General features: G+C 39.8%; 1 protein-coding gene across 12 annotated transcripts in view; it reads left to right on the top strand.

The window, feature by feature from the left end:
• FREM1 (FRAS1 related extracellular matrix 1) overlaps positions 1-19,117 on the top strand; it is a 199,704-nt gene extending 180,587 nt beyond the window's left edge. For 9 of the 12 annotated variants that reach the window (XM_053907946.1, XM_053907948.1, XM_053907942.1 and 6 more), the window contains 7 exons: positions 277-515; positions 1,602-1,649; positions 1,927-2,091; positions 2,276-2,428; positions 2,838-2,953; positions 13,833-13,918; positions 15,729-19,117. In XM_053907946.1, the coding sequence (XP_053763921.1) occupies positions 277-515; positions 1,602-1,649; positions 1,927-2,091; positions 2,276-2,428; positions 2,838-2,953; positions 13,833-13,918; positions 15,729-15,934 (1,013 nt within the window). In that variant the 3' untranslated portion in view covers positions 15,935-19,117. The remainder of the gene's footprint in view (positions 1-276; positions 516-1,601; positions 1,650-1,926; positions 2,092-2,275; positions 2,429-2,837; positions 2,954-13,832; positions 13,919-15,728) is intronic. The other 3 variants (XM_053907947.1, XM_019415467.2, XM_053907943.1) reach the window with 2 other exon arrangements.
• Positions 19,118-19,380: the final 263 nt, after the last annotated feature.

Raw genomic sequence — 19,380 nt, 5'->3', positions numbered from 1 at the left:
GCATGATTATAAAATCATGACAATGGTTTCCATTTGTGGTTTGTGAAATCATCGTCCTGACTTTATAATCGCCCTGTAGATGTGCAGAAGGGCACGGCTCTCCTGCACGGAAACTGATGAAGAGTAGAGGAGTTTCTGGCAAATGGCAAAAAGGCAACATCTGGTGGGAACACCATCCATCTCAGTTCAATGACAAGCTGCCCCGCGGGCTGTGTCGACGTGATCACTTATCTGTTTGTGTACAATGAACTGACCTGCCATCTTTCATGCCTCCAGGACAGTGCTATCCTTCATATTCCTTCAACCCAAACAAGCACAGTGCGTGGGAGAAGGGCCTTTGGCGCCCACTGTCCCCAGGGTCTTCCTCACCCGCCTCTTCTGGTTCCTTTCATCTGGAAAGAAGACCCCTTCCGTCTTCCAAGCGGCCAGCAGTCACCAGGGGAGACACTCTCCAGGGCTTTGCTTCCACAGATCTTTCTCGTATGAAGCTGAGGACCCAAGGGAAAGGCAAAACAGTAAGGATGGGGAGCTTCGGGGATGTGACGTGTGGAGTACATTGTGAAAGAATCAAAAAATACTAATGAGCGTTCCCCAACGCTGCAGAAGCTGTTTGCTTCTCATAATGAGTGGGAGCCATGGTTCTGTGCCCAATCAGACAGTGTCTTTTGTATACAGATATCAGAATGCTGCCACACTTCCTTCATGGTACTACTTGAGGTGATGGATATGCTGACTCATCCATATGGTTTCTGCTTTGGTTCCTTTTGTGATCAAAACAGATAGGGAATGACCAGTGACCCTGGAACAGAATGAGATTATGTGATCTACTCGGGTGTGGAAACTGTGATGTTGACCTTATTAGCCCAGAATTATAATCAGGCAAACACTCATGAGTGTATGTGCATTCCTCTGTGTGTGTGTGTGTGTGTGTGTGTGTGTGTGTGTGTGTGTGTTTTCTTAGACCGCTGGGTACTATTGACATATCACCAAAGTAAGGATGTCTTTTCTCCATAACTGAAGCTATGAATGTCCGAATCAACACTGATAAGTTGTGAATAGGTCCAGTGATTTTAAAAACTCTAATGATTTGATCATGGAAAGTTTTTTTTTTTTTTAATGTTTATTTATTTTTGAGAGAGAGAGAGAGAGAATGTGGGGGGGAGGGACAGAGAGAGAGGAAGAGGCTCTCCACTGACATCAGAGAGCCCCATGTGGGGCTCAAACTCAAACCACAAGATCATGACCTAAGCTGAAGTCAGCGCTTAACCAACTGAGCCACTCAGGAGCCCCTGGGTATGGAAAGTCTTAAGAAACATACGAGTTTTGTTTCTTTCTTCTTCTTCTTCTTCTTTTTTTAATGTTTATTTATTTTTTGAGGGAGAGAGAGAGAGCCCGATGCGGGGCTCGAACTCACGGACTGCAAGATCATGACCTGAGCCAAAGTCGGACACTTAACCGACTGAGCCACCCAGGCGCCCCTTAGGAAACATATGTTTTAAAAATTTTTAGACACTAACAAGATCTTACTGAAAGGGTTTTACCCCAGTGCTAGTTATTTTTCAAGCCAAGTTTATTCATATTTTGTATTTTATTGATTTCAGGTTCTTCCATCCTCTGTTTATAGAAATGGAACAGACATCATCTATAATGTAAGCACAGTTTGAGAGAATTACTAAATTTCTTGTATTTATGGATGCAAAACATTTAGCAAAATCATTTTTCTTCTGCATTTATGTATTTCTCTTAAAAGCCTGTTTTGAAATTTGTTTCAGAGGCTTGGATGGCCAGGAAAGAAAAAAAACACCACAAACTTTTATCTTTTTTGCTTTAATCCAAATTTTGAGTTGCTCATTTTCCCGACAAAAGTTTTTGTTTGCTACCTGGGTGTTCATGTTTTCTTCATTGTTGCTTTCTGATTTCCTCAAGTATCATGGAATGGTTTCCCTGCAACTACAGGATGATAGTTCCCCATCTCGCAAAAGGAAGGCCAACATATCCAGTATTAATCAGCCACAGGAGACAAGCCAAGGGGCAGAACTGCCTCAGGCAGATAAGGTGGAATCCACAACTGGCTCGCACTTCTCCAGACAGGTAGGAAAATCTTTTTACTTCCTATTCACCTGAGAGCCAGCTGTTTGCTGGGCCATAAAACTGCCTTCTAGCTTGGGGACTGATTGCTCAACACCAATACTACCTAACAAATGAAAACCTAAAGAAGGTGGGTGTGTGCTTAGCTTACATGAAGTCAAGTCTACATCACCTCTCCTTCCCACAGGCCTGGTTGCCCTCATTTCCAAAGAACTGCACACTGGAATTAAAGGGACTCTTCCACTTCCAAGAAAGCCTCCGAAAGCTGTACAAGTGTGATGGGATTACCTGGAGAGTGTGGAGCCCCCAAACCGAGGTGGGACCCGGGATGAACAGCAAAGTAGCTTTGCTGGCCGTATGCTCTGTGATAAGCTGATAGCAAGTGATCTGACACTTCGTCCACCTGCCCTTGTCACACTTGGAAGGTGAAGAGGAAAATAGGGCCCAGGTGGTGTTTTACAAATCACAAAGCACATTAGGTAATCGATGCAATTGAAGAAGGTGTTTACTCGTGTCGTTTAATCGTCAGAATGTCAAGGGTGTAAAATCGAAACAGTGAGGACTTCAGTGGTGTTTTCTGTAGAGAGCCATCACATCTCTCAAGGTGGAGAATTGGGATAAGGGCCGACCTCCTTTCTGGTGACAAAATGACTCTGTTCAAGATAGGGGACTCATAGATTCTTTGTGCGGAGAGCAGGCTATAGATTTTAAAGACTGTTATCATGTCAACATGGACAACTGTATTTCAGGAGGTGGAAGGTGGATCCTGCCCAGCTGGGTGGCACCGTCACTCAGGCTACTGCCACTCCGTGATCACGGAACAGAAAGGCACCTGGGACACAGCAGCCCGAGCTTGCCAAGAACAGTAAGAAACCCTATTTCCTGTTAATTAATGTTTTCTTTCATACCATTTCTCTTTTTTCTCATGCAACTTCGGGGTCGCTTCTTTCATTCAAGCGTCGAGTGTCTGATATCTACTTGGTTTTGTTTTAGGAACCCCAGGAGAGTTCTGTAGTTCAGGATGGATTTGAGATTGACCTTGATAATGTATTTTGACTTACCGCTTTTATGTGAAAAATGTGCCGTTGCCGAAGTTCTAGTTTTTAGCTTTTCTTGATCTTTTGGAGAAAGTCAGAAGGAGCTTTTCTGAGTCCACAGCATTGTAGTTTCTATCATTTTATTATTAGTAGTATTAAGTAAGGATTCCTGCCCACGAATTTGAAAATACATGGAAATGAAAGGATCAGATCTATGACAATGCAAGAGACATTGATGATTGTGAAGCCAGACAAGTTGGACAAAAGGTCAGTGGGTCCGTGGGCAATGGGACACAAGATGACTTGTGGTCAAATAATGACAACAAATTTATCTATTCCAGAAAGACTTTAAAAATGCATATGTGCCTATCCCTGACCCCCCCTTTTCGTCTACCTGGATATTATTCGGCTAATATGCCCCAACCGCTGGAAACTGAGACTAGAGAAGTCTCTGGTGAATAACAGATTTTGCACTTCATCAAATTCAAAAAATTATGCTCCTCTAAAAACACTATTAAGAGGGGCACCTGGATGTGTCACTCGGTTAAGCGTCCAATGTCGGCTCAGGTCACGATCTCATGGTCTGTGAGTTGGAGCCCCGCGTCAGGTTCTGTGCTGACAACTCAGAGCCTGGAGTCTGCTTCAGATTGTGTCTCTCTTTCTGCCCCTCCCACACACACACACACACACACACACACACACACACACACACAATCTCTCTCTCTCTCTCGAAAATAAACATTAAAAAAGATTTAAAAATAAATAAATAAAAACACTATTAAGAAAATGAAAGAGCAGGGGCGCCTGGGTGGCTCAGTCGGTTGAGCGACCAACTTCGGCTCAGGTCATGATCTCACCACTCGTGAGTTCGAGCCCCGCGTCATGCTCTGTGCTGACAGCTCAGGGCCTGGAGCCTGCTTCGGGTTCTGTGTCTCCCTCACTCTCTGCTCCTCCCCTGCTCACACTCTGTCTCTCTCTCTCAAAAATAAATAAAGATTTAAAAAAATTAAAAAGAAAAAAAGAAAATGAAAGAGCAAACCACATTTGGGAAAGCCAATCTCAAATCGTGTATCTACCTAGGTCTCAAATCCAGAAAACGCAGACAATTCCTATAAATCAATAACAAGAAGACAACCTGATTAAAAACATAACAAATGACTTGGAGGCTTCACAAGAAAAGATACACAATTGGTCAATAAGTACATGAAAAGATATACCACCATTAGACGTCAGGGAAACGCAGATGAAAACCACGGTGAAATACCATTTCACACCCACTGTAAAATCACCAAGACTGCCAACGTCAGATGGTGCAGAGCCAATGGAATTCTCACGTGTGTTGGTGGAACGGTAAAATGGTACCACCGCTTTGTAGAACCGTCTGGCACTTTCTTATGTTTACACGCATTTACCCTGTGACCTGACATCTCTACTCCTAGGTATTTACCCGAGAGAAATAAAAGTAGATGCTAAAAACAAAAAGGGGGGTGGGGCATTCACAAGAATGTCATGGCAACTTTTTCCATAATAATAATGGTTCGGGTCTGGGGCACCTGGGGGGCTCAGCGCTTGATCTCAGGGTCGTGGGTTCAGGCCCCGCACTGGGCTCTGTGCCAGCAGGGAAGCCTACTTGAAAAAATTAGCTTAGTTGATTTATAGGGGTGGTTTATGTTTTCTCCATCAACAAGGAAATAGATAAATTTTCTTTTTTGATCATTTATTTTATAAACGATAAAATGGAATGAACTAAAACTTCCAACCATGTGGATAAATCTCAAAAACACGTAGAGAGGAAGCAGCCCATCATAAAAGAGTAGAAAATATATGATTTTTTGATACGAATAGGAAAAACTAATTTATTAGTTGGTGTTAGAAATAAAAAAAAACCTGTTATCTCTGGCAGGGATTGTAGGGTGACTAAAAAACCATGAGGTAGTAGCATGAGGTAATATTCTAGAATGATGGAAATGTTCTATGTCTTGCTCTGGATGGTTGTTACCTGAATACAACTGTTAAAGTTCATTGAATTGAATACTTAACATTTGTGCATTTGATTCTATGTAAGTTATAACTAGTTTTTAAAAGGCTAATAAGGGGCGCCTGGGTGGCTCAGTCGGTTAAGCGGCCGACTTCGGCTCAGGTCATGATCTCGCAGTCCGTGAGTTCGAGCCCCGCGTCGGGCTCTGTGCTGACAGCTCAGAGCCTGGAGCCTGTTTCAGATTCTGTGTCTCCCTCTCTCTCTGCCCCTCCCCTGTTCATGCTCTGTCTCTCTCTGTCTCAAAAATAAATAAACGTTAAAAAAAAAGAATTAAAAAAAAGGCTAATAAAATATTTTAAAAGTCTATTTTTTATTTTTTTAAATTTCTCATTCTTTTTAAAAAATTTGTTAAATTTTTATTTATTTATTTTTGAGAGAGAAAGAGAGAGAGAGAGAAAGCACAAGTGGGACAGGGCAGAGAGAGAAGGAGACATAGAATCTGAAGCAGGCTCCAGGCTCTGAGCTGTTAGCACAGAGCCCCACGCAGGTCTTGAACCTACAAACCGTGAGATCATGACCTGAGCTGAAGTCAGACATTCAACTGACTGAGCCACCCAGGTGCCCCTAAAAGTCTACTTAAAAACTGGTCAAATTGGGGAGCTTGGGTGGCTCAGTCGGTTAAGCATCCGACTTGAGCTCAGGTCATGATCTCATGGTTCACAAGTTCAAGTCCTGAATTTGGCTCTGTGCTGAAAGCTCAGAGCCTGGAGCCTGTTTCAGATTCTGTGTCTCCCTCTCTCTCTGCCCCTTCCCTGCTGTCACTCTATCTCTCACTTTCGAAAATAAATAAATGTTAAAAAAACAAAAACTGGTCAAGTCAACCACCATTTTCTTCACTAATGTATTTCATGTCTTAAGTATAAGTATGGGTACCATAGAGGTTAAACAGTGGCTTTCAGGCTTCTGTTGGTGAGTAGGTGGTATAAGATAAATTAAACTATTTTTTAAAATCATATAAATAATTATTGCTTAAATGCATATATTCCCATAATGTTATATGTTAGGAAGAGTTATGACATCCTGTCATCCAAATAACTGGTGTCTTACTTTTATTTAAAGTTTGTCTTAATGCTTTGAAAGCTCGGGTAGGAAGACTGGCATAGGTCTTTCTCCCTGCCCCCCCCCCCCCACCTTGAAGAAAAAGCTTTGCTGTGGAATCAGAACCTCTCTGAATTAGCAATGAGAAGATTGCAACTTGCTACGAAGGGAAGGATATGGTTTCTTTCCTGATGAAAGTGAAAGCAAGTACAGAAATACAGTTATGCTGCAGCCAGGGTTATCGAGATCAAACTGCCATGGGGATTTGTTGGTAAAATATAGATGAAAAGCAAAAGAACCCCCACACCTCAAGTTTGAAAGCAGCCTTATTGTTTATTTTCCACTGTTACTCAAATAGCAGTGCAAGTAACTCCGCTGGCCTATAATGAAGCTTTAACTGGTCCTTCATGTTAGAGAAAAGTAAGGACGTGTATAAGCGACATCTTTCCATCCATCCATCAATGTTGGCATAAGGTCACCAAGTATTTTTGCTTAGAAGGACTGTTCTTTACTCTGATATTATGATCTTCTAGCTTTTTGGTGTCAAAACTCATTTCTTTTGAAATAATGGCAATTTACGGTAACATTGATACCTTTATGGTGACTAACCTACATGAATCCCCCAACATATATATTTTTTATTTCATTGATCCGTCTCATTGCAGCTAGGTTTTAATGGTGAGTACAAAAAGTGGAAAGACTGGAAATGCAGATTGGTGCAGCCACTCTGGAAAACAGTGTGGAGGTTCCTCAAAAAATTAAAAATAGACCTACCCTATGACCCAGCAGTAGCACTGCTAGGAATTTACCCAAGGGATACAGGAGTGCTGATGCATAGGGGCACTTGTACTCCAATGTTTATAGCAGTGCTTTCAACAATAGCCAAATTATGGAAAGAGCCTAAATGTCCATCAACTGATGAATGGATAAAGAAATTGTGGTTTGTATACACAATGGAATACTACATGGCAATGAGAAAGAATGAAATATGGCCTTTTGTAGCAACGTGGATGGAACTGGAGAGTGTGATGCTAAGTGAAATAAGCCATACAGAGAAAGACAGATACCATATGGTTTCACTCTTATGTGGATCCTGAGAAACTTAACAGAAACCCATGGGGGAGGGGAAGGAAAAAAAAAAGAGTTAGAGAGGGAAGGAGGCAAACCATAAGAGACTCTTAAAAACTGGGAATAAACTGAGGGTTGATGGGGGGTGGGAGGGAGGGGAGGGTGGGTGGTGGGTATTGAGGAGGCACCTTTTGGGATGAGTACCGGGTGTCGTATGGAAACCAATTTGACAATAAATTTCATAAAAAAAAAGAAAAAAACCCCAGAAGTGGAAAGGCTAGTTACACATCTATTAATCTAGTCATACATCTATTAATTTTATACATCTGCTCATCCCAATAATAAACTTAAGGCCCAAATTATTTTAAAAGCCTAGCTACTTCCTCATGCATTTGACCTAAGATTTCATCTGCAACTTGGGTCGAAGCATTGTACCCTGACCCTGTTACGGCAGCCTGGCCTTGCCGGTGCTGCCTTCCTTTGATATTACCCCTTATTGTTTACAGAATTCTTTCACATATAGTAACTGATCTGATCCTCTCATCACTTCTGTGGCATTATTGTCTGCAGATAAAACAGAAGACATTTGGGGGAGCAAAATCACTTGCTCGTGATCACATAGGCGAGTAAGTGGAAGCCACAGGACTCCCATTTTCTATGACACTCTCCAAAACAGCTCCATAAACATAGGGACTCTCTCATCTCAGGTGAATCGACAGCACAGCTATGTTGAACTAACCTAAAGCAGGTTCCCAAATGGAGTATTAATATTTTGTATCTTTCGCGGCACAAACGTGTTATGATTTTTATTAAATTATGGAGTCTAAATTTCCTTTGGATTGGAATCAAAGTTACCTTTCACAGCAAACCTAAGGTACAATCAGGTTCTCAGTTTAATTCACTGCATTCAACAAATATTTGGGTACTTACCATACTAGAAATATCTAGACAAGACTGCACTAAAAACTTTTTAAAAAATGTTTATTTACTTTTGAGAGAGAGAGAGAGACAGAGAGAGAGAGAGAGAGAGAGAGAGAGAGAGAGAGACAGAGTGTGAGCAGATGAAAGGCAGAGAGAGGGAGACAGAGAATCTGAAGCAGGCTCCAGGCTCTGAGCTGTCAGCACAGAGCCCAACGCAGGGTTCGAACTCACAAACTGCGAGATCATGACCTGAGTGGAAGTTGGACACTTACCCAACTGAGCCACCCAGGCGATCCCAGACTGCGTTTTTAAAAAAAAATTTTTTTAACGTTTGTTTTTTATTTTGGGGACAGAGAGCATGAGTGGGGGAGGGTCAGAGAGAGAGGCAGACACAGAATCTGAAACAGGCTCCAGGCTCTGAGCTGTCAGCACAGAGCCCGACGCGGGGCTCGATCTCACGGACCGCGAGATCATGACCTGAGCCGAAGTCGGACGCTTAACCGACTGAGCCACCCAGGTGCCCCCAGACTGCATTTTAAAGTCTTATCCCCCAGTATTGGCCCCACAAGCCAATAACTAAATCATTCTTCATTCATCAATGAGCTTCATAGAAATTGACAGCATCTTTCTCCAGATATGGCTGTCCTTACGGCAAGTCTTTAAACGCTGCATTTTACATCAGTAGGGTGTTTCATACAATCCTGACAATTCCTTCCCACATCTCCTTCTCAGAAAGCTCTATTAAGAATGTGAAAGTCACTAAATTTAAATGGTAGCATTTAGCTTTCACTGAGTTGATGTCTTACTGTAGATCTAGTTAAGAAGTTCTCTGGATCTCAGTGCAACAATGTGAGGTACAAGCAGTATTTGTTGATTGCATATATGAGAACATAAATGGTATTTAGAAATAGTATAAACAGGAGGATAGTTTGTGCTAGAATAACTATTATAACATCTATTATAGTACTGATGGAAAATTTCCATCTCTCTTATTAATTCAAGGATATTAAAGATCATATCTAGTAGATCAAACATGATGTTATAAGCAGGTTCAGAAGTAATTTGTTCAATTATTTTTGAAGTTATTTTGATAAATGCTGGTCTCAGGGAATTGTTTTAAGCTCTAAAACTGTGATTTCTTTATAGATATTAAACTGAGAAAGCTTTCAGGACAAAAATAATTAAGGACAATTGGAGTTTTTCCATCATATTTTAGAAAGAAACTAATTATGTATCAGTAATATAAACTCTTTCAAATTGCACATTATCTATTTGCCAGAATGGTCCAGAACTTAAAACGTCTATCAAATACCATTTCTGATGGTATCCCAGAATGTGTTAAGAGAGGTAAGGAAACTGCGTGTGTGTGAGATTTTTAAAATATCACGAAAAGCTTTCATTTTGAAACTTTATTTGGAGAAGATGAGTATGAATATGTGATCTGATTGTATTTGTATGACACTTCAATATGCATCGCATCTCAAAAGGACAAGAATGATTACCCCCAGGAACGGTTGATAACTAGTTACATTTCACAAAATGTACATTGGTAACTCGTTACATTTCACAAAATGTCTAGGGGCGAGTGGAAAGCAAAACTGCAAAGGAAAACGAAAAGATCTCCATAGTCCTTTGGTTTGGTCCTTCTGCAAGGAACATTTTTGGGCAGGAGGCCCCCCTCCTCAGGGTAATTTTTCTCTGAACCCCGAGACCTCCTCTACCAGTCATTGTGTTTTTGTTCACCTGTTGGGTCTCCGTGCCTCCCTTCACCTATTCCCTTTCAGGGTCATTTTGTTTTGTTCTTCTCCACCATCTTCGTCTTGAACACCAGATACTCTTCACTATATCATACACCTGAATCTGATATAACACTGCCTGTTAACAATACTGGAATTAAGATAAAAAAAACTTAATTAAAAATATGTATATAAAAGAAAGAACAACAGATATTCTGGGAATCATCAATTCCTTCTGTGCTATAAAACTTACAGTTTTAACATTTCGCAACCTGGATATTTGCCTTCCTGTGACTTAATTTTAGGAGAGGTTTTTACAGTTTATAATTAGAGTTACTATTAATACTAGTATGTTTTTGATTTGGTATCAGGGATCATTATTCAATTCTGGGCTGCGTTTCCTGGGGCTCCCTCCCTTCCCTGAAGATCCTTTCCTAAGGGTCGTTTACAGCACCCATGTTTCAGGAAGAACAACAAATTTGGCTTTACTCCTTGTCCCTAATCAGATTGCTAACTCAACTCAATCTTTATCTCCCATCTCCTTTCCTCTCCATTGGTGTTTTATTATTTTTCCAACTCAGAGGAGCCAGACTCCTAGATTAGGTATTTCTTGAATTTACATATTGTAATCTCATCTGCTCGTTTCCTTAGGCAGTCATTGTACATTGGTAATTCTCTTATTATAAATCATTATCTATGAAACCATTTTGTTTTCCCACAGGAGTGTCTGGAACCCCTGCTGGCCTATCCTTAAAGAGTTGCTCTGAAGTACATCTGTACTTACTCAAAACATTTCAAAGGAGTAGATGTGTATTTCTTTACCTAGGCAAATCAAAGTTTCTGTTTTTATTTTTTTTTTAATTTTATTTATTTATTTATTTTTTTTTTTGGTGAACAATATAATTACATTTTATTTAATTTTTTTAACTTTTTTCTTTTTTTTCAATATATGAAATTTAAAGTTTCTGTTTTTAACACTATACTTTGAATGCCTTCAAATTGCAGAGCTGTCAAAAGATTTTTATTTATGTGTCTCTCTTTTTTTTCATTTGTATATCTCTCTATATACATATCTATATAAATAACGTTCATGCCAGTGAAAATGGATTTTACAAAGTCTGTTCTAACGATAGTTTCAAGAATCTTAAAGCAAGAGGAGACGGTAAATATCCTTGAATGAGACCTGTTACTGCCTGATGATGAAGGCTCCAGTTGTATCCGTAAAGGAATTAGAGGCAGAGCGGGAAGAGAACGCAGGTCTCCCACACTCTGTTCAGTACACCATGTTGAGTGAGGCAGCCCCGTGAGCCTTCCCTTGGCCTACATTTAACACACATTTGATACTCTGGGTTCTAAACCCTCAACACATTAGAATTACCATATTGGATGTGAGAGGAAGGGAAGAAGTTGTGCCGTCAAATCTGCTGTAACTGTCAGACAGGAGATGACAGTAAATAATGAGGTCAGAGCCCAGTCACCAAAACCCAAATCCAGCAGGCTGAGGCCACTAGGAGAAGGGTAAAGAAGAGAGCCTTATGTATCTCAGAAGTCCTAGAATTTACCACTGCATTATAGAACAGTAAAGTACTGGTTTTAGTGGGGAAAAAATCATTAAGAAATGGATAAATTATGTTCACCATAGGTGATCTGGAAAAGCAGAGAAATGCCTCTGAAGTTTGGAAAGACAGGCAAAATGAATAAAATTCAATTCAACAGTTTTCTAAACGGGTACAAGTATTACCAGTTTTGTTTCCTACTTTTAAAAACATCAGTGGATATTAACCAGACAAGAACCTGGTGGCTTTGTTTCTTGTTTGAAATTTTCTGTATTAAAAAAAAAAAAAAGAACAAAAGAAAAAAATAATTACAAGCCTTTTACTGAAGGCATTTTAAAGAGCTTTTAATGAGCACTGTTGGAGAATTAGAAACAATCAAATATTGCTTATAGGAATAATTCAGCTAGCTAAAAAAATAGTTCATAAAGAATTCTCATGCCAGTTATAATGTCTATCATCAAAAAGATAGGAGATAACAATTGCTGGTGAGGACGTGGAGAAAAAAAAAACCCGCCGTGTACTAGTGATGAGATTGCAAATTGGTGCAGACACTGTGGAAAACAGTATGGAGTATCCTCAAAAGATTCTAGACAGAACTACCTTGGGGCGCCTGGTTCGCTCAGCCAATGGAGTGTGCGACTCTGGGTTGTGGCTCAGGTCATGATCAAGCCCTGAGTTGGGCTCTGAGCTGAGTTTGGAGCCTGCTTAAGATCCTCTCTTTCTTTCCCTCTGCCCCTCTCTTCTGCTCATGCTCCCTCGCTCTCTCTTGCTCGCTCTCTCTCTCTCTCTCTCCCTAAAAAGAAAAAAAGAACTACCAGATGATCCAGAAATTCCATTTCTGGGATTATATCTGAAGGAAATCAAAATAGAATGTTGTGGAGATATCTGCACCCCCATGTTGTAGCATGTTTATTATTTATAATAGCTGAGGCATTGAAATAACCTAAGCTTCCATCGACAGATGAATGAATAAAGAAGTTGTGATACACATACACACACTCAGGAATATTATTCAGCCATAAAAAAGAAGGAAATCCTACCATTTGTAACAACATGATATGCATCGAGAGTATTATGCAGGGGCGCCTGGGTGGCGCAGTCGGTTAAGCGTCCGACTTCAGCCAGGTCACGATCTCGCGGTCCGTGAGTTCGAGCCCCGCGTCAGGCTCTGGGCTGATGGCTCGGAGCCTGGAGCCTGTTTCCGATTCTGTGTCTCCCTCTCTCTCTGCCCCTCCCCCGTTCATGCTCTGTCTCTCTCTGTCCCAAAAATAAATAAAAAACGTTGGGAAAAAAAAAAATTAAAAAAAAAAAAAAAAAGAGAGTATTATGCAAAGTGAAATGAATCTGATAGAGAAAGACAAATACTATACAATCTCACTGATATGTAGAATCTTAAAACAAAACAAAACAACAAACTCACAAGAAAAAAGATCAGATGTGAGTGGCAGAGGCCAGGGATATGGGGTGAAGTAATTGGATGAAGGTGGTCAAAAGGTACAGACTTTCAGTTATAAGATGATTAAGTAATGGGATATCACATACAATATGAGGAATGTAGCTGACACTGATATATGATATTATATGATATTATATGATATATGATATATGAGAGTTATTAAGAGAGTAAATCCCAAGAGTTCTCACCACAAGGAAATAATTTTGTTTTTCCTGTTTTTTTCTATCTATACGGGACGATGGATGCTACCTAAACTCACTATGGTAATCATCTCACAATGCATATGAGTCAAGTCATTATGCTATACACCTTAAACATAAAAACAATTCTATTTGGGGGGAAAATATGTATGATTATAGGACTATGTGCTTTAACTTTTTTACAGCCTATGAACATTTCATTCTCATTTCACTGAGTATGATCAAAGGGTCACAATTATTGGGATATTTGATTAAACACACCAAGCGCAAAATGTCGGCCTTGAGTAATTTTATCTGAATAGTCTGCGTTACCTTACTGGTCAAATTAACTGGATACTTGCCAAATTTATGCCATTTAGAGATAGACCCTCTGCGAGAGGAGTAATATTTTGGCATTAATTTTTATAAGTAGGTAGTTGCTGACTTTTCTAAAGATATTTAAACACTGTTGAATTTGTGCCTAGATAGTATAAAAAAACATCCTTTCTTTGCTGTTACCTATCCCACCCTACAGATAGTCGTTAAAATAAAAAAAAATGAAAGAGTATAAAAGTCTTGGAAAATTTTCCGTGTGTGTGTGTGTGTGTGTGTACACTTTTCTATTTTGAACAGATTTGATTTCTGTTCTGCATTCCATATCAACAGGAGTGTTGGAGTCCCTGTCACCAATGCTTTCCTTTTTGTTTGTTTGCAGTCACCTGGGCAGCCTCGTCACCGTTCTCTCCAGGCAGCATATGCGGTGGCTGTGGGACATCAGCGGACGGAAGCCATTTTGGATAGGCAAGTGTCTGCGCTGAGGAGGGAGGCAAGAACATGAAGGAGGCGTCTCCCTCCCATGGGCCAAATAATTGTGGTTTACAGTAACAGGCAACAGTTCGATGATTGGACAGTCTATTTTTTTCTTTTTTGGAGGGGGCACCCAGTGGATGGTCTGCCTTTTAAAACTCATTTTAGTTACACAATGCTTTCATTTTTGGAGATCTATCTCAAAGAAATAATAAGGGATGTGGCTTGGATTATAGGTAAGAGAATTCAACAAATGGTATTTCTAAAAGTAAAAAATTAGAAACACTTGTCAATAGGGGATGGTTAAATAAATTATAGTATAGCCACAAGAAGGAGTATTTAATATTTAATGCTTTTGTAAGGCATAAAATATTAAAGACATAACAAAGTGCTTTATGTTTATTATTTCATTCAAGAAATACACGTTGGAAGCATATTATATATAAAATACATAACGTATTGCATTTGTGGCAGGTGCTAAGTAAAAAAGCAGAGTCCACAGCGATATGAAGCAGAAAATAATTATGAGAAAAAATTTATATACATGTGATATATATATATGCATATATAAAGAAATACATTAAAGAATTAGAAATGTTTGCAGCTATTGACAAGTATAGGCGATCTTAATTTTATCCTTTGTTTTCTGAAGTTTTAACATCTTCTTCAATTTTAACAAGAATACAAATCTCTTCAGATTCTATTTTTAGAAGTAGAATTCTCAGGGTGCTTCAAAGTCACCCTCTGACCTTGAAGGTAATGGATTTCAGGGAACTGTACTAAACCCAATCTTGGCTTCTCCGAATCTCTGTAATACATAGTACATCTCAAAATTCTGAAATTTTCTGAGAGTATTAAGCTAAAGCTAGAGGAGACATTTTCTTCACTTCCACAATGACTGATTTCAAGGCTCTGTTCCCACAGAATACTTAGGCATAGCATCTTCTGATCAAAGATGCAAGGAAACAATCCGGAAGGAGATAGTTCATTTTATTCTACCCCAAAATATTGAGGGAGGCTCACTCAGGAGGTTATAGGTTATGCAGCTAAGACTATTTTCATGGTTAAATTTGGTTGGGAGATGTCAGATCATGGTGTTACAGGGGATTCTTTTCTGATTTTATTCTCTTTATTTCTATTATGAAGGAGAGTGAGGAGGAGGAATGTTTCTTTAAGAAAAATTACAAAAGCTTTGCAACACTGAAGTGTAATTTGTAAAATTGCCAGTGGGAGTAGAGAGGCAAGTTGAGAAAAGCTGCTTTTTGTTGGAATTATAGCAGACTGAAAAAAAATCTTACGTTCCAGACTAAAAATAATATCTAGTTAAGCTACTCTCAAATATGAAAACCAAGAGATTTAAATAGCAAAGAAGAAGAACTATAGACAAGAGTGTAACCTGTTTCCCTGGGATAGGAGTTCTGCCTGTGGAATAATACGAATAATAATTGCCATTTATTAAACATGCATGCGTGCTGTGAAATGTACATGCATTATCTTATTTCATACTGAAAATGGCCCTCGATATACTATTTTTATTCCCATTTCTTAGATGAGGAAACTAAAACTCAAAGTGGTTAAGTAACCTGCCCGAAGATGCTCAACTAGCAAGTGGTAGATCGAGGATTTGGATTCGGATCGGCCAAATGTTCTCAACTGTGTCTTAGGATTCCCAGATCCTATTCTGTGTTTCAGAATGTAGGCTCATGTTTGTACATGATTGCTGAGATTAGAGCAAGAGACTGATGTGATATACCCAAGCATAAATGTAATAAAATAATTTGGCACATTCTTTGGTTCACATCAGGTTTGAATGACCAAGTGCATGCTGGCCACTGGGAGTGGATTGGTGGTGAACCTGTCATCTTCACCAACTGGAGGAAGGGCCCCCCTCAACGTTCAAAGCCTGGGAAGAACTGTGTTTTGGCTCAAAGACAAGGGAAATGGCAAACGCAGGACTGTAGCAAGAGCAAACCGCACAGTTACGTGTGCTCCAGGAAACTTGAAATGTAACTAGCCTTACAGGTGCCCACTTGGAATTTCTCACCTATTTATTTACAGGATTTGTACATGTTGTTCAATAGAAGACAAGGTGTCATGATTGACTGGGTACATTTTTTTTTTTTAATCATAGTTTATGAGTGATTCTATCTGGTAAAAAAGGAACATAGAAGAAGAGTTCCAGGAAGATCGATCAATGAATATTTCTTTAGGGAAGACAGACAATTCTTGGATTTCAATACATTTCAGAATAAATGCCTGAAGTATTATATGGTCCAAGATTTGCTGATTCCAGGAGACTCCCATCCTGACCCTACTCCATATCTGAGTCAGTACCAATTTCATGGTCCTTGGATTTTTTTTTTAATCCCAATATCTCAAATGAGCCCATTCCAAAATCTGTATTGCTGGTGCTTCTCCCACTTCAGTCTGAGTAAAAGAAATTCTACCGGTTCCTTAAATCACAGTTGAGGTGCCATCGTTGCTTTGTCCCTTTGGAGGTCTTTCACATGTGAAACCTAAGATAAGAGGCTGTGGATAAAGAGTATTGTCCGTGGTGGAAAAGGAAGGCTTTACATGGGAGAATCTCACAGATGCAAACTCATTTGCAAAGCTCTAGTTCAAGTGAGAATTCAGAGGCTACCAGTACCCCAGAGGTCTACCCATCACCACTCGTGAGACAGATTGCTTTCTTCAATGAAAATGTTGGCCTTGTACCATTCCAAAGCCAATCATTCCATTTCCCTGGCCTTACGGATTCATGAGAAATCTGAAGCCACACGAACCTCTCTTTTCATTTGTGTGTGTAGTACACGGTGACATTTCTCAAGGACGTTTGAAATAGAGTATATGTGAATGAGGGTTACAAGTTGGGAGAAAAACGCTGCTTCCTCAGAAGTGTCCCAATGAACTATGTTGATGAACAAAGAAAAATAATACTGAAAACAGAGCCCTTGAAAACCTATATTCTCAGGAAGGATTTTGATATAATTTTGAGCCCTGAAGTCTTTAATATTTGTAGAAATGGCACGCTAAGTTGATTCGCTAACATAAAGGTACCTTATTAATTTATAATATCAGCAGAACAAAACATTTTTGTACCAGTGAGACGTGTTGCAGCCGTACAAGAACTCCCATCTGAAATCAAGGTTTAATTACAGGAAATTAGAAATTTACTTCTGAAGCGTTCGCTCTAAATTTTCCTCTTCACAATCACTGAAAAGAACGGTTGTGCCAAATGTAACTTTCTCTCTGAGCACCGGTGTAATTTCAGCATCAAAATGGGGTTCCCAAGTAGACGAAAGCTGTGGTGCAGGTTTTATTATAATAACATGTTCAGTAAAACTAAAATAAACTGAAGAGATTCAGTCCGGTTTCTGGATATAACGCATGACCAGCTTGTTTCATTTCTGCTCATTTATCAAGATTTTAGTGATTAGAAGTATTTACAAAGAGCAGCTGGGATAAAGTTTAGGCATTAATGGCATCGCGGAGTCAGAAGGCTCCTTACCTTCGGTATCACGAGTAGTCTGGACTGATACAACATCCAGATCTCTTGTATGACACAAGCATTCTCTGGTATTTAACCAAAAGATTCAAAACCCACCCTCCATACCAGCTCCCATCCTTTCTGGTCCACGGGCCTCTGCAGTGCGGGCAGGTGAGATGCCAGTTAAAGAAACGAAGAGTTGTTTACCTAAAGAGGTCCATCCTAGGAGGGAAAGTAAAAGTTCAAGAAATGGAGAACTCAGGGGCCACTTCTTCCTACTAAAACCCTAGGACTATGTTAACTAGTTAAAACTGGGAATCCAGAACCATGGCTGTTGAGTAGAACCTGGTCAGTGCGGTAGATTTTATCATACTTTTCTGAAATGACAATGATATGTAAGTGTAATTGCAAATGTTAGCACAAGGAGAGGGTGTTTTGATTTGTATAGCAACTAGAAATACGAGAATAATATTTTTAAGTATTCCTGCTTGTGAAGGCAGCAATCAGGTTGTAATAGCCAAGTAATTGAAAGAAGATAACAAACAAGCATTTGGACAAGTTGGGGAGCTGGGCAATATTTATCATGAACTTATTCCTTTCTCATATTCCTTTCTCCATTCCCCTTTGACTCAGGGGGGAAAAAGAAGTAAATGATTGTCATCTGAAAAATAAACAGACAGACACACACACACACACACACACACACACACACACAAAAGCAAAAAAAGGAGCGGGGGGCACCTAACTGGCTCGGTCGATGGAATGTGCAACACTTCATCTTGGTGTTGTGAGTTTGAGCCCCAGGTCGGATGTAGAGACTACTTAAAATCTTAAAAAAAATTTTTTTAATGTTTATTTTTGAGAGAGAGAAAGAGAGAGAGAGCACGAGTGAGGGAGAGGCAGAGAGAGAGGGAGACACAGAATCTGAAGCAGGCTCCAGGTTCTGAGCTGTCAGCCCAGAGCCCAACACGGGGCTCAAACCCACAAACTGCGAGATCATGACGTGAGCTAAAGTGGATGCTGAATCGACTGAGCCACCCAGGTACCCCAAAAAATAAAAGCTTAAAAAAAAGTAAATTATCGTCATGTTCTCTCTGTCAAGATCGGTCATTGTCACCTGTCAGGTTCTGGTGGGAGCAGGAAGGAAGGAAATGGTGTAATGGTAGAACAGGAAGGGGAGATTATAGGAGAAAGGAGAGAAGGGTTGAGCAGAAGAGATGGGACAGGTGGTAGCTAAGAAGGAGAGCATCAGAAAGAAAGACTTACGTGCCACCCGGCTCTTCTCCCCAGATTCGAGTACCTTAGGAAAAGTCCCCTCTATCCAAGAGCATCAACCCAGCTAAACAGTGTGTAGCTTTTCAGTATCCTGTGATGTTTGCTTTTTAACCAAAGCATACATATATATACATATATATGTATGGCATATATTTTGCTAAACATAAACTTAAAAACAGATGATAATTATTTAATCTCCTTCCAAGGAATGGTAAAAATGAACCAGGTGACCTTTATTTACATTTCCATTTTTGTATATTTTTAATACAGTCAAAAAGAACACACACATGTTTTTTCATTAACACTATGGTTCTGTATAATTCAAACCAAGAACTGGTGCTGATTAATTTTTGCAACAAAGCCGCATGTTCAATGTACTGTTTCTAGCATTGTATCAAAATTAATAAAATGATCTTATTTCTACTTCTGAACCACTGTTGCTTTAATTTTTAACATTTTATATTTATTATTTCATTAAGTTTATTTATTTTGGGAAAGACAGAGGAAGTGTGAGTAGGGGAGTGGCAGACAAAGGGGGGGGAGAGAAAATCCTAAGCAGGCTCTGCACGGTCAGCACAGAGCCCGAGGCTGGGCTCAACTCACAAAACTGAGATCATGACCTGAACCGAAATTCGCTCAGACGCTTAACTGACTGAGCCACCCAGGAGCCCCTAACGTTTTGTATTTACTCTAT

The sequence above is a fragment of the Panthera pardus genome, unplaced genomic scaffold (genome assembly GCF_024362965.1).
Source record: "Panthera pardus isolate Hobbes unplaced genomic scaffold, ASM2436296v1 HiC_scaffold_20, whole genome shotgun sequence".
NCBI lineage: Eukaryota > Metazoa > Chordata > Mammalia > Carnivora > Felidae > Panthera > Panthera pardus.
Note: the sequence above shows the minus strand (reverse complement) of the source record. Positions and strands in the feature narration are given on the sequence as shown.